The following is a 15,602-nucleotide window of genomic DNA, read 5'->3' as shown; positions in this document are numbered from 1 at the left end:
CACTTACTGCCTGCTAATACATTTTTATAACTGCCTCACCAGCCAGTATGATTTCATTACAGACTGCGATCCAAAGAGACACAAAACCACTTTTTTCTTCCAGGTGGGGGCTTGTGCATTTGGTAGAAATCCCAACCAGGCTGTAACAGGTCGTGCTCACGGTGCTGAGTGAAAACCCAACCTGCCACCCTTTGGCTCCTGACTTCCTTACCTGAGGATGGTGGGCACTCACTCAAAAAAAATCCAGAGAAGAGGAAAGTTTAATGCACCACCAACAGAACCCCCTCTCCCGCAATATAGGGGAGAATGAACTAGTCTCATGGCATAGCAATGACCAGAAAATGTCCCAAATGAGCTTTCTCAGCCATTTACTCATCTGTGCCATGACAAATGATGGGGGTGAAGCTGCCACGGCGATCACTGGAGGATGCAGCCAGAGATCGTGCTCAGATTAAAAGGGGGATGAAAGTTGTAGGTTGGGCTGAAACCCCAAGGACATGGGGTGAATCGAGGTGGAGTTGCCTGGAAATAAACAAAATACTACAAATGTCAGCCCTGGCTCCTCTTCTTATTGCTAACGCCCTTTTTGTGGAATTCACCAGGAAGACCCACAAAAATTTCCCCTCTCAAAAGGCCTTTCAGAAGCCAAAGGGCTGCCTGAGTACTGGTACTGTGAGTCTCTGTAAGAGGGCCACGTTGGGATGGCGGCCCCACAGCCTGAGCTTGGCTCCTTCCCTACTGATACGCTGCAAACTGAGAAGCGAGGACTGCAAACCTTTGCTTTTTGTTCAAAAAACAGAAGAAGATAGCAGCCCATCAAAATATCTCGCTTTTTAGAAACTATCAAAATATTAGCCCTGCAGTGCTCAGAGACCGGGAGGGCTCGCAGGGGAGCACTGAGGGATTTGGGGAGCTTGTGCAGGAATATCCTCGTGGGATATAGGGGTGGCTGTATAGTTTCGGTGCCAGGTTGTCCACAGGCACACGCAGCCTGTCCCGTCGCCCCGGACGTGGTCGCCGGGCTCAGGGAGGGCAGCACCCTCAGCGAACCGAACACGGGGGAGACGCCCATCACCCCGCCTCGGGGCGCGGAGCTCTGCAACGGACAGTTTGCGGATCTGTAAAATGAGGCTGCTCAGACTTGGGACCAATTCAGTAATATGATTCCTCTTATAATCCATCTTTACACCGTGGCTATGTACAGCATGCGTCCGGCAAAGCGGACATTTAAGCCAGCCCAGAAAAGCAACCCCAAAATGTTACACAGACAGCACTTGACTGATCATGGAGCAGAGGAGCACCATCCAGCTAATTACCGACAGACAGAAGGCAGGAGTACTTTGGTCATTAATACATTTATTTTCTTCCTCCTCCCGATTTAGCCATGCCACCAAGGACATGGAAATAAAGGAGGTTGGGTCACATCCTCATGGAGAGGCAGTGCTTAACACCTGTACGCAGACCCGTCCTGCTCCAGCACTTCCACGAGGCTGGGGACGAAGCGGCTGCAGTCCACGCTCCACCCCAGAGCCCCCCGAAGCCCCCGGCGCGCTCCTACCTCGCAGGTCCTGCGGCGTGCGGGCGCCGGCCGTGCTCTGCCGCGGCATTCGGAGCGAGGTCCGCAGCGGAGTGTGTCTCTGCTCGTCCAGGTAAGCCAGATCTTCTAAGTGGGCTGAGCTGGTGGCTGCCACGAGAAAGCAAACAGCTACATCACACACCTGGCTATCGGAGCCAATACTCTGGTGGTTCTATTTTTTGGTTTTTAAACCAAATCCACGGAGCTGTAACTACATTGGGTCAACACAGCTAAGACGAACCAAGTCTGATTTCCCTTAGCAAGGAGTAAAGAAGAGTTTTGGTAACTTTTTTTCGTGCCCCATCAGTATTTGCTCTGGTTTGGTCTCCTGTTGATGTTCACACATGAAAAAAGACACACGGAAAACAGAGACATGGAGCCTCTTGTGATCTAAGTTCTTCCAATCACAGAACTCACCCAGCCGCACGTGTGCAAAGCTTGACAGAGACAGTCAACATTTCCTACTATGTGAAAGAAAACTCAATAGTGCGTTTTATGCTAAAGCTCACAATCTCCTCTTCAATTATTTTAGATCTACTTAGTTTGGATATTTACCCATTCATAGAGCCAGAATTAGTGGCAGGAAAACTAAACTTCCAACAGAACAGTGAAAATACACTAATGAGAAAAATGTTGTCTGAACTAAAGATAACTTACTATTCCAATGTTACCTGCTCATGGGAGAATTTAGTTTTCTTTACAATGTCAGATTAAATAGGAGTAATTTCTTGGTCTCTTCTAAAGGTGCCATCGTTACGTGAATAAGCACAGTTAGGGCAGATACTGCAGCTAGAAACGTTCTCTCTCAGAACCTGGCAGATAATACAGCACAAGTTATTTTGTATTTCATTTTTCACATGAAGCACACGGATGGTCGCACCGCTAGCCCAGCGCACACCTCCAGGCCACTGGACTACTTCTGCGGGGCAGAGCTCCGGGCAGGGATCCCCTGGGCGTTACGGGGAAACACGGCAAATCAGGAAGGAGCACGAAGGGCACAACCAGCCTGATTTTGCAGGTATTTCTCTCCAAATCCCATGGCCTCAAGCATTACCCCACACGTGGCAATTCCTACCGAGAAGTGACATTTACAGTGATCATTTCAGCCATCAGTTTTTAAGCAACACTTTTTTCACAGGTGCCCCACGATTACAAATATTTTTTAAATTGAATTTCATGATGGGTGGTGCATGGTTCACTGGGAAATGCCTCTGGACCGTATCAGAGGGGAATGACTAGAGCTAACACTGGCCACAAAGCTGCATCAATCCATTTTTATTTTTTTTTTACTGGTGATGATTGAAAGACAGCAGAAACTGGTTTCAACAAAACAAATTCAGATCACTTACATCTGAATTTACCCATTATTCTGCCACATCAGAACCTTTTCAGCCAAGTAATTTACGGAATATTATAAAACAAAGGAATGAAAACTCCACTGCATGAAATGATTTTCCCAATTATAAACAGAAGACTTAAAAATAGTCTTCGCAGATCACTAGCTCTGTTCTTGCTCCGATAACAATTTCCAAAATTCACAGTAAACACTTACCAATGGAAATCACACTGCTCAGTGTTGGGCTGCTCAGCACTCTGTATCCAATACTGTTTTTTTTTCTTTTGTTTTTGGTCAATTACCATAACAAGATTATTATTTTAAATTGAACTAATTCATTACATGATTTCTTCAAAGACTGCCTGTGAAGCTGACATTAATTCTTCACTGTGAAATGGGTAAATATTTTGATACAGCTCTCTAGGGTAGCTCACGGCACTGGACTTTGAATCCTTCTTCCTTGCCATCCAACACAAGATGTAATAATTCAACAAAACTGAAAGGCAGAAAAATTCAAAACTAAGAGAAACATTTTTTTCATACAATGCCTAATGACCATGTAAAAATCTTTACAAGATCATGTTGCAGTCAAAAACTAAGCAAGAGTCAGAGATTGTAACAAGGGGTGAGGAGAGGAGGCTTAAATTTGGCAGCAATTTTTAATGCTGTTCTTCAAATTGCCTGAACGCTTTATATAAGTTTTAACAAAAAGAATAAGAGAGAGACAGAGAGAGGACGAAAGGTAAACAACAGGAGCGAGAAAAAGAGGAGATAAAACCATCAAAGTCTGTTTTTAGAAGTCCTTCATGCTCTTTTACTCTTGTAAAGTTGATTAGATGCTCACTGTGAAGGAGCAGATTAGAGCTGAAACGCTGCAATTAGGAAGATGTGGCTTTGGTGTGGATGCAAGTTATTTTCTGGGAGCACTAAACCCACTGCAGCCTGCTCCCAGCATCGCCAGCAGTCGCCTTCGGCTTCCGCTCGTACTACAGCGGCACAGGCCAACAAATGTGCCTTCGGTATAAAACCACGCGCAGTTTATGTCCACTTTTTGCAGGGTAACCGAGCCCAGGGATCTGCTGTGGAAGAGCAGATGCCACTGCAGCAACCACAGGCAAGCCCAAGGTCTCCAAACCAGGGGCCTGGTCCCACCTCACGCGGTCAGTCCTTCCCACTTCAGCCTTCATCCCACCATCCACGCCAGCTCCAGAACACCTTACAGCTGAGGCAGTCGCACACGTGGCTGCTGACCTCCTCATGGAAAGTAGGACTTTAATAGACAAACCTTTCCTGTTAAATAAAAATCCCTTTTTGCTTGATCGTCAGGCAACAACATAAAAAGCAGCCAGCCAGGACTGCCCAGCAGTGGCTAGTGCATTTAGGATATGCTGAAAATCCACACCAGAAACAGCCCTAATTGATTCTGGGGGAGTTTAGAAAGGGAATATTTATGCAAAGGAGAGCCCCTTTTAAAAAAAAAAAAAAAAAAAATTAAATCAACATCTGAATGCTTTTCTTTTGTATTTATAAATGACACTGCGGTAAGCTTATGGAGATCATTAAATTAGGGTAAGGATTATCACCCTTTCCAGGCATATCTTCTGCCCTTGAATGGGAGTTATTAATGCGTTACACACAGAGCTCAGCAGTTCTGCTGCACCAAGGCTTCATCACATACAATAAACAAACTTGCTGGCTGAAAGAACTACTGTTTCTTTGTGAAGTCACCACACTTTTTCTTTACTGACTTCTGTTAAATATCCTCATGAATTCAGTTCAAGTTACCCCGTTGAAACTTCTCCTCTTCTCTGGAAAAAAAGGAAAGAAAACAAAACTCCTCATATTGGACTTGCTGCTAAATATAAATATATATATATGTATATGAGTGTCTGTGTGTGTATATATATATCTCTCTATATATATATCTATCAGCTGCTGAAGGACAACATTTCCTCCCTCTAAATTCCATATTCAGTCCTGCTTCAGTCCCATTTTAATTCTATCAAGCACATACAGAGTCATCAAGGATGACCAGAAATATTAATTTTGCTGCTGATTTCATTTCTTTGTACAAGACCATTCAGTGTAGCAACAAGCGTAAGAGCTCACTTTTCCAATTTATGTAACAACAGTTAAAACCAAAAATTATTTCCTCCCCAATTACTCATCAACAAAAAACTATGATAACTTTTTTTTTTTTTTTTTAAAAACACGTTAGTCCTTGATCAGGGAATCAGTTTTACAATATGATTATTAGCAAATTTATTTTTACGTGCAGTCCCCAGGAAAACACCCTCAGACAGGCCAATCCCACAAACACCAAGGAAATACTGCACTACAAACATGCTGCATGCCCAAGAAGCAAGACCTGCAATACTCTAGGGCAGCACAGAACCTCACTGTTAATTTTATAGGATTTAAAATGCCAAACTGTTATTCTGAAGAGGCACAGATCACACGCCATATACAACCTGTACTGCCCAAACCGTATTTGACTCTCAAAACCTATGTGAGTTGCTTTAGTTGATTGTTTCAGAAGCATCAACTAGTGGCAGTTCCATAACTAGTGTGTAATTTTCTTAAATCACTACCAATCATGCTTGTTTAAAACTTTGTGGGAAAAAATCTTGATGAAGAGACTCACTGTGAGAGCATGCCCAGGTTTTGAAGCCCAGTTTTTCAAACTATCAGCTGGTCTGATCAAGCATGGCATCTCCCCGTTCAACACATTACTTTCTTTAAAATAGAGGCTAAACACCAGCATGGGGATATTCGTCACTTTGCAATATTGGCAGTTCTACTTTTTTGTTCTGAGAAGGCTGCTTTTTAAGGGGGTTTTGTTGTTGGTCTTTTTTCTTTTTTTTCCTCCCTTTTAAGTCCTCAAAACCGATGTTTAGAATAGCTTCAGATGAATGGAATCCTCTGATATTTTATCTCTTAGATAGAAGTCACAGCTAATAGATAAAGAGCCCAGTGCCTCATACACATCATTCCTATCTTCTTACCACCTACTTAGGGGCTGCAGAATTTTCTTACTTATGATTAAGGGAAAGATTTTCAACATGAAGCCAAGATTTCTGGAGGTTAAATGATGGACAACCGGTCACCACAGCTGTTAATGCAGGTCCGGACTGCGAAGACATCCTTAGAAACTGGTTTCTAGACTGTGTCCACACCAGCTAGCAGCTAAAAGGAGGGTTAGCAATGTTGGGACTTCGGTGATTTCTGAGGAACATAATTTTGCCAGCACTTGTTGAGTTGTGTACTCAAAAAGCTTTTCTAGTGCAAAGGGGTAAACAATCTTTCAAGATTGCACGAATGTTCTAGGGTGTGGATTTTGGTAAGCAAGACAGGAATGAAGCCTGAGTGCTGTTCACGCTCCCCCAATAACTGAGGTCTACAGAATGACAGCAGTCAGTCTTTTTTACATATCAAGAAAAGACCATCAACTCTGCTAGCTCCAAACTGGGAAATGGCACAGGCATGACGCTCTGGCTGGGCTGACGGCGGCTCGATGCCACTAATTGCTGCACAACAGGCAGAAAGAAGTTTCTGAAGCAAACAACAACTGAGTATTTTTTTGAGTCCCTACAATACACATGCAGGCTCCTGGAAGAGGAATTGTTTAATTTCCTGAGGAGAACTGCAATCCTGATGGTATTTTTTATGTTTATTTTATTTATTTAAAGAGTCTGCCTCTGTCCTGTCTGTGAAACAAGAAGTCAGCTGCAGTCCCGGATGTTTTGCAGGGGAGGACTTTGTGCGCTGCCAGAGAAGAGCACGAGGACGGCCGGTGGCTTGATTTACTGTTGGTCCTACAAGAAGTGAGGAATTCTTCCTCAGCAGCCCAAAGTCAGGCTCTCCTCTCCCCTTCACCATCACCATCATCATCTTCTACAGCTGCAACTGAGGAGACTCATACACGATGAACTGCAGTCTGCGTGAGCGGCCACTTCCATTTCACATTTTGCAATGGGTTATTTTTGCTATTGTCGGTACAACTATCCTGACATTTCTCAGGCTGATGAACTGAGATTTATCTTCCTGATTTAGAACTGAGGAATAATTAAAGAGATCTAAGGCCAGAGGAACCAGAAGCAATTTTTCCTGAGAATATGCTTCAGTACTTCAAAATTTATGCAAGATCAATTTTTCTCAGTAAATGTAATATTAAACTGTTGAAAGCTTCCCCTTGATTCTGAACCTTATCCAGTGTAATAAGACACAGTGACTGCAGTTAAAACACAAGGCAGAAGAAAGAGCACCTCTTCAAAAACAATATTCACATACCCCAGATGCAATTCTCCCAAGGAAATGGCAAACAAATAGTGGAAGATAATTCAGTTTCAATATACTATTTGAACAATCAACACAAAACCACCTGACTTAAAATTGGTATTTGGCAGCCGGGGGGGGTGGGGGTGGACTTTGCACACTGGGTCATCTGGAGGAGATGGGGAAAGGGGGGGCACGTCCCTGCTCTCACCTGAGTCAACAGATTCAGCTTGCCATGACTGATGCACGGATCAGATTGTGTTCTTACAAGGTATTCTCCATGTACCCCACATACAGATTCCTTACAGCTGTATTAAAAATATGCTTCAGATTTAACGACTCAATTTTTGGCTGGGTATCTGGTCTAGGTTATCAAGAAACACTCAAACACAAATAGGACAATCCTAAGTTTTTTGGGTTTATCCGAAGCATCTTCATTTCACTTCTCTCCTTGGAATAATTCACATGAAGAGCTGCCATACCCAATAACGAAATTAAAAAAAAAGAAAAAAGATGCAAATTTTTGTTAGACTGCAACACAGCTACCATTGCTGGGCTTGCAGAAAAACACGTGCTCTATGGCCGATCTAATTAGAGCTTCCTTTCCCCCTGTTGCGGTGCATTTCCTTTAACATCACATTTCTCTGTGCTATTTTTGTATCAATTCTCTTTCCCTCAGGCAGAGATGAAGGTATTCTTAAAAAGCTTCTGCTCTGCTTCCTCCTGTGTGATCTCCAATGGGCTTTACTGCGGCTTCACATCTCACAGGTTGGTCACTCCAGACGGGGTCACCGCTCTCGCCCGGTTTACATCACCTTTCCTGGATTCCTCCAGGAAAACCATGGGGCAGAGGAAAATATGAACATACTTCAACAGTAAGAAACCCATTTTTATGATCAGCTTCTTCCAGTCCCTTTCATTGCCTGCTCAAACACCACCGCTTTACCTCGTATTTTTCTGACCTTAAGGGAGAGAGGTATTTGCTTTTCTGAAAGTCACACTTTTCAAGTCACATTTTATAACCTTGCTTGTACTATCAGCTTGTGCTTTTGTCTTGTGTGGTGCAGGCAGAGGTAGGCAGGTCTGCCAGACACTCGGATCTCTGCCAGAAACACCCTTGGAGGGCCAGCTGCCAGACACCGGGGTACGGGACACTCCCGAGATAACCACTGCTCACTCTGTTCTCCAAAAACCATCATTTATAGGCATTCATGCAAACCCTGCTCTCACCTTCAACACCACACTTTTCTAATGGATAAAGGATTTAAAGTGAATAACTAATAATACATTTGCTGCTATTTCATATTCTTCAAGAGAAAAAAGAGGGGAGCTAGTATTATATAAGGGCTTTTTAATTCTGTTAATATTTAAACAGACCTTGCAAACCATGCATGTTGTCTAAATAAAACAAGATTTCATGTTTTATTTCACGGATAATGGAAACAGAATGAGACATTCATTGTGTGCACAAAATGTAAACTTTCCTAAGAAATTTGTGTGCATTCAAAATCTGAATGCCCAACTCCAATGCCAAGCGTCTTCTGACGGTTAGTATGAAAAATGTTGAAGTATATAAAATGAATTATTGTGCATATTTGTCTGGGATGGGGTGGGAAGAAAATGCAGTTGAAGTTTTCTGTTTCTGGGAACAATAAAACGGCAAAGCAAATGGATTCATATGGGGGTGAACTGTAAAAGTGAATTTTAAAGCATTATTAGAAGACCTGGGATTATTTCTGTAGGGTTTTTTTCTTGGCTCACAACCTCTCAAAATCGCAGCCCTCTCTCATTTTGGAGCACACACCATCTCTCCTGACAGTTAAAAAGTTCTCCGCCACACAGAAGCGAAGACCCACTTCTTGTTTTACTTTGGGGATTTTTTGGAAAGAATTTTGTTAGCAACTCCTGACTGCCTTTCTGAAACTGTCACCCAAATCACCAGAGAACAGGTAAACACAACAAAAGAGGGAATTATAATCACTATTTTTTTTTTTTTTTTTTTTTTTTTTTTTTTTGTATTTTGCTGTTGCTATCAGTACCACAACCATGGAGGATTTCCAGATTAGCTTTACCCTGCCACCGTGAGGGCTCTGGCAAGGACGGCTTACGTCCGCGCTGCAGCCGGGCACACGCGGCTCTGGGCGAGTTGGTGAAATACTGAGATTTTCCCACATCATCGCCTCTGATGTGGACACTTGTTCCCTTGACTCTGCTTCTTTGTGCCTTTCCATTTCCTGCCTTTCTTTTTTTCTTGTTTTAAAGCTTTGAGATTTGGGGTTTCAGTTAGAAGTGGTGATTACTGGGTTATGCTTTCTGAATACCACACAGCAAGAAAAATTGCTGTTCACGCTGGAAGAACGAAGCAATGTTTCTTTGTACTGCAAAGGCTGTGTTCAGGAGAGGTAACACATACCTCCCCATATTCCTTATCTTGACTACATAGAAAGGGAAGGGAATTTCCTTAATTAGAACTAAGAAAATGTTTAATTTGCCTTTTTGTGGGTTTCCCTCCACACATACATTATATACATTATAATACAGCATTGGCTAAACCAAAGAAAAAAGGATTTGAGCAGTAACTTGACGTTAACAGAAAATATGATCACTTCCCTGTGTACAAACTATCTAAAATACTACTTTAAAATTCTGAAATCCTAACGTGACTTTTTCCTTCTCTGCAACCAGTGCTGGTTCTAACCTGGTAATACATTTTACGTAGTTAGGGCTGGAGTTCACCAGAAGTGAGTGATTTTTCAAGTTAAATATAAGGCTACCATGACTAAACTTCGTCTTTACAACTATTTCCCCACTAAGATGATGATCATGTAAATGAAGTTGTCTCAGACCACGAAAGTCAGTACCATTACAGGAATCTACTCCAGTTTAGAGCCTCAATTGGGGTTTAACACCAAGGAAATCCAGCTGTGCCCTAGTGGCAAAGCTGGAGGTGCTGAGACCTCTCAGTTGCAGCAAGCACAGGAATTTACATCCAGTAAAACACTGCATTTTCCCCTTATTTTCATGTCCAGTGTGGCTGAAGAGTTTCACTAAAGCGTTTCAGAAAATTCAGCCATCTGACCTTAAAACTCTGAATTCAAGCAGTGTAACTTCGCTAAAATTATAAACTACTAAATGCACAATATTAAAAATCTTTGCTAAATCCAGGTAAATCTTCCCCCAATCCAAGAGACTATGAGAAACTATGGTCAAGATCCATGAAGGGCCACTGGTCCTTGCATCTACCTGGAGTGTGGTATGTTTCAGTTTTCAAGATGAAAGCGATACAGCCATTTCATTCCAGCTGGTTTTATGCAATTTAGCTGATGAAAATCTAAATTTCTCAGGCTGCGCTGTGGCAACAAGTGTTCTCTCCAAAGATCAGAGGAATACATTGAGGTAACCACTTCCCTTTTTGAATTGATAGGGACTTTATAAGTAAAATGGCAGAAATAATATTTTCCAGAAAATATTAAAAAATCTTGAGATTGTAAAAAACCCTTGGAATTCCAGAGAGACATAACTAAAAAATGCTGAAAGAGTATTTAACTCTACCAACCTGTGAGAAGAAAAGTGCAGGAGAAACCCTAACTCAATAAGAAGATCTTTAAAAGATTCCCTACGGAGATAAAAAATACCTTTTCTATAACAAAAGACAAAAAAGACAATACAGAGCCAGGCTGAGATTCTCTCTGCATTTATGAAGACAGTCTGCGAATGCTGCACGAAACCAATTCCAGGAGCCAAATTGAATTTTTAGCTTTGAAAAGACCTGATGAAATCTGAAGGTGGAATGGACTCAGTGCCTGAGCTGCCCCGCTGATTTTAAAGGGGGGCTGGCTCTGAAGCACGATGGCACTAATTTAAATATAACTGAGACCTGTTAATGTGGGATATTAGGAGAAAAGAACTAGCAGTTCTGGTCCCCTAATTTCCTTATTTTTTTTCTCCCAGAAACATGGTCTTAGTGCATAGAGACTCTGCTCACATTTTGCTTAATTTTCTTCTAATTTATTAGTAGCACTTTACCTCACAGCCAAGCTGCGAGCAATTTGCTGTCCCTAAGTTATGTGTGACCCAGAGAACTTTAAGTTCTGCTACCACCAGAGGAATAATTTGCTCCGACCTTTCCGCAGCACAGTTCCCCTTTCTCTTCCAAGCCAGTGTTTTGCAATGCTGGCTGCCCGGGCAAACAGCAGTGCCCTTCACAGCTGCTTCCGACTTCATACCAGAAAATTGCCTAACAACCTCTGTACTCCGTGCAGTAGGTCACTCGGTACTGCTCACCATACGTGCCCCCACTGAGCCGATGTGAAAGACGTGCTCTCACTGCTCTCACAGCTGGGCTTTTAAAAAACTTGTATCACATATGCAGTAACCCATGAACCTCAGCAATTTATCAAGACCCAGACGTGCTCTACCAAATCTAACATCCCACTCTGGCAGTTTACAGTACACATGAGCCTGCAGTGGTGGTGTTCTTTCCAAGAGAAAGTATTTACCAAAAAAAAAGTGCTTTTAACTGTTTCTGAAAAAGTATTACGCAACAAAGTGCAAGACAAGACCAATACATGTTGGGAGAACTGCTTCCAGTTGTAAGCTGTTTGGTGAGAGAAGGGATGCATTACATGGAATTTTTTGCTGTTTGTAAACCTGCTGTAAGAATATTTTTGTGTCATTTTGGAAGATATTTGAGGAGAACCTTAAAAAAAAAAGAAAAAAAAAAGAAATAAAAGCCACAAGGTGTAAGTGCTGCCATGCATTGGTTCCCAAGAATAGACTGTTTGTATATAAATTCAACTGCATTTGAAAAAAAAAAAAAAAAAAGACAAGAACAGTCTGTTTTAGCAAAGCTGTGGTTTCTTGATTACCTTAAAATGTGGAATACCACTAAAAGAAAGGCAGCTTTCTGCCCCACTCCCAGCCACGCTTTGCCTCCACACTAATAAACTTATGGCTCAAAATTAATATACACATTTTCTGGAGGGTTAATTTTCAGTCAGATTAGTCTACTAATCCGGTTTATCAAATGGCTACCCAACATGTAGTGCTGGTGCAAGGCCGTGGAGTCAGCAGACAGCATCGGATTAACTCTTTGGGCAGTGGCACGGTTTGCAGACAGGCTTAAGTCAACCATGAAGCTACATCTGGTTTCCCTCTCCCATCATTCAAATACACAGATAACAAGGTTAACAGGTCTGGGGGAAAAAAAAAAAAAAAAAACAAACAAACACACAAATCTATTACTTAGGAAACATAATTTTCTGGTGCCATAAACTTATAGGAGATAACGTGATAATTCGAAGATAAAAGGTTAAGCCAAATCTTGTATTCTTGTCCATAGTTACAGGCAGAACAGTTTATCCTGGGACACGAACTGTGTTAGCTGATGCACTACTTTAAAGCAGCAAAAACCCCAAAACCAAAACCACCCAGAAGGAAAAGGTGTTCCCAAATCTTGCTAAATTGTTTTCTCTTGACCCAGTATTTGCCTCTAAATGCATCAAGCAAGCCAACAACTTCCAAAGTCAATTAAAACAATACACATGTACATTTAAATTTATGGTACCTGGCCTACCCTGCTTTCTTTTGAAGGTGTTTACGCAGTGTTATTTATAAGAAATGAACCTAAACTAATGAGGCTATGCAAGCTCGTTTCCAACTTTTTTCCTATCTTCTCTTTCCATTCTGAAATCCCAGGCTTTTAGTCCTTCAGGCATAAGTAGCACACGCTGTTGTACCTCCATGCTTAGGGTGCCTGTATTTTAGCATCTATAAAATCTCATTTCTACAGTGCTTTTAGGCCTGTGACTGTCCAAAGTGGGATTAAAAAGGAAATCTAGTTATGCAACACAGCCTGGGTTGCCAAAAGATGCTGTTTTAACAGCAATATCCCAGGCTCTGTGCAGTCCGGACTTTCTGGAGCAGCACTGATGCTGCCAAGCCAGCTGGAGAATCCTGCAGGGACTCTACAAAAAGACAAACTCTGTATTTCTCCTTGTGTCTACACAGACAGAAATACAGACCATCTCAACACAATGTTTAACCCCAGAGAAGTTACCCAGCAAGAAAAAAATACTGGGCAGCAAAGCAAAGGAGACTAACTCCAGGCAAGCAGTTTTTCAGTAAAGCTTTAGTATTTTTAATCCTATCTCTTGTTTCTGTCCTGCTGTTACCAACTTCAGGGGGAAACTTAGCAGGTTGTAAAAAGGCATCAGTAAGATATGTCACAGCATCATTTAGGAATCCTTCAAACAGCAGACACAAAATTAAATGAAGAAAATGTTGATGTTACGGCAAAACAAAAAAAATCAGTCATTAGCAAATCCCAGATGCTGCGAAAGGCAAACCAGCGCGTGCACACGCGTGTGAGGAGATGTTCAGGGCCAAGTCCACCAAGAGAGATGGGATTCACAGCAACTTTTATGTAGACAGAAAGCATCACAGTTCTCTTAACTCCAAAGTTCTTAAGATCTTCAGAGAAGATCAAACACTTGATTTTACTTGCAGTGAATCCTTTGAAACGGTAGAAATGGCTATGATGTCTTGGAATTATGCAGTACTTCAAATGCAATATTATTTACATTGTAATGACAGCAAAGAACCTTAAAAAAAAATAACCAAAACAAACTACACATTCTCCAACAATCTTACAGTTGTAAAATTTTGTAAAAAAAGGACCGCAGACTGCTGAAATAACCATTAAACATCATCAGAACCAGCAGTTTTCCCCACAGGAATTTTACATTTAGAAGCAGTAAGTCAAACAAAAAGACAATTTTTGTCATGCTTAATGTTTATGACTACAGAAAGGAGATTGCTCTTTGGATAATGAGAACACGAAGAGGGCTGTGACATGCATGTACCGTGCCTCGCTCTGACCTAAAGGCAAAAATGTTTTTTTCTTACCTGCTACTGAATTTGGCCGTGGCATAAGGTAAAGAGGAATAGACTGTACTGACTGGGACAGGACCGTCTCCAGGTTCCTCTCTGGGATTTTGTTCAGGCTGTAGGTGGAGGCCGTCATGTTCTCATCCACGCGGTACAAGCAGGAGTCCATGCTGGATTTCTGGGACTGCCAAGGTTTCAGGTTTCCTCCAGATCCAAGTTCTTTACTGCTTTCCCCTCCATATTTAGTGCGTTCCACATTTTCGGAGTAGCTTGTCAAAGTAGCTTGGGGAAGAAATTATAAACAAAATGAGTAACAAAGAAAGAATGGCTTGCACACATGCTGCTCTACGCCGAGTTGTGCAACACAAGAGCCAAAAATGATGTTCATCATATTTTCCACATTCACATAAATCAAGAGATTATGGAATTTAGTTGAATGATACTGTTTCTGCTTACTACTTCTAAAAGAACATTTAGGCTATAATGTTTTGGCTCATACTGTTAAAAGCCATTTGTAATTACAAAGAGTATTAAAAATTATGTGCAGCACTGTATTTGAATATACAATTCCAGAAAGAGCAGAAACTATTCAGGAAAAAGCATTATCAGTGCTCCTCATATCTGTTCATTTGCATCACAGTCACCACCTTTTCAGGGAATGGTTGCAGAAGTTTATAACCTTGCAATGTGTGACACTGAAAAGCTGTCGGCACAGAAAGCCCCCACCTGACCTGCATAAACAACCAGCTCTCAGGGATTAGTTTGGTTCAGAAAATGAACCCAATATCTCATTTGATTGACAGCAGGTTTTTATGAAGCTTTAACTGTAATCCACACATTTTCCCTTATATTATTTCACTTTACAGATCAGGATTGTTGGTATATTGACTTTCACACTGGGAAGTGACAGTACTATACTGATCCACACACTGTGTCTTCTCCCTGTTATTTGCTCTTCTGCATTCTGATGCAGTTATCCCCTAACTAACTCCCTTTGGGCTGTTGACTTTTCTTTCATCTTTAGTCTCCCACACATTCACTCAAGGTCACCATCAGACCCCTTAGTCATTGAGAGAAGGTCCGGACGCCCATATCAGCTTATCTGAGTGTGTCAAACTTGCCCACTCCCTAACCTGAGGAGGGCTGGGGGCAGACAAAGGAAAGGAAAAAAAAAAAAAAAAGAACAAGGAAAAAAAAAAAATCACAATCTAGAGCTCACTATCCTCTCATGACCGCAATCACATACATTTTCTCTGCTATTCAAAGCCCTGAAATTCAACTTGACCCTGAACATCCTGAAGTCCCGGATGTGCCCTGTGCTTGTAGATCTACTTGCTAAATCCACTAAAATCCGTAATTTTCACTTAGCAATGGTAAATACCTTTTTCCCAGTCCAAATTCTCTGCTAATTTCTGTGCCATCTGTCCCTGGACACAACAGCGTGGATCTACGCCTCCTGCCTGCACCACAAATCACACTGTAATGTCCCCTCAGGGGCAGGCTCCTCGCTTTCACAAAAGCCCATTC

The 15,602-nt window shown here is 41.9% G+C and overlaps 1 protein-coding gene across 13 annotated transcripts in view; it reads right to left on the bottom strand.

The window, feature by feature from the left end:
• The window catches only part of TANC2 (tetratricopeptide repeat, ankyrin repeat and coiled-coil containing 2), a 281,670-nt gene that overhangs the window by 72,294 nt on the left and 193,774 nt on the right, over positions 1 to 15,602 (bottom strand). For all 13 annotated transcript variants that reach the window (XM_032996633.2, XM_032996632.2, XM_032996634.2 and 10 more), the window contains 2 exons: positions 14,094 to 14,357; positions 1,559 to 1,684 (listed from right to left, as the gene is read on the bottom strand). In XM_032996633.2, coding sequence (XP_032852524.1) covers positions 1,559 to 1,684; positions 14,094 to 14,357 — 390 coding nt within the window. The remainder of the gene's footprint in view (positions 1 to 1,558; positions 1,685 to 14,093; positions 14,358 to 15,602) is intronic.

The sequence above is a fragment of the Tyto alba genome, unplaced genomic scaffold (genome assembly GCF_018691265.1).
Source record: "Tyto alba isolate M040663 unplaced genomic scaffold, T.alba_DEE_v4.0 Super-Scaffold_12, whole genome shotgun sequence".
In the NCBI taxonomy this organism is placed as follows: domain Eukaryota; kingdom Metazoa; phylum Chordata; class Aves; order Strigiformes; family Tytonidae; genus Tyto; species Tyto alba.
The sequence above is the reverse complement of the archived record's forward strand: the minus strand, read 5'-3'. Positions and strand labels throughout refer to the sequence as shown.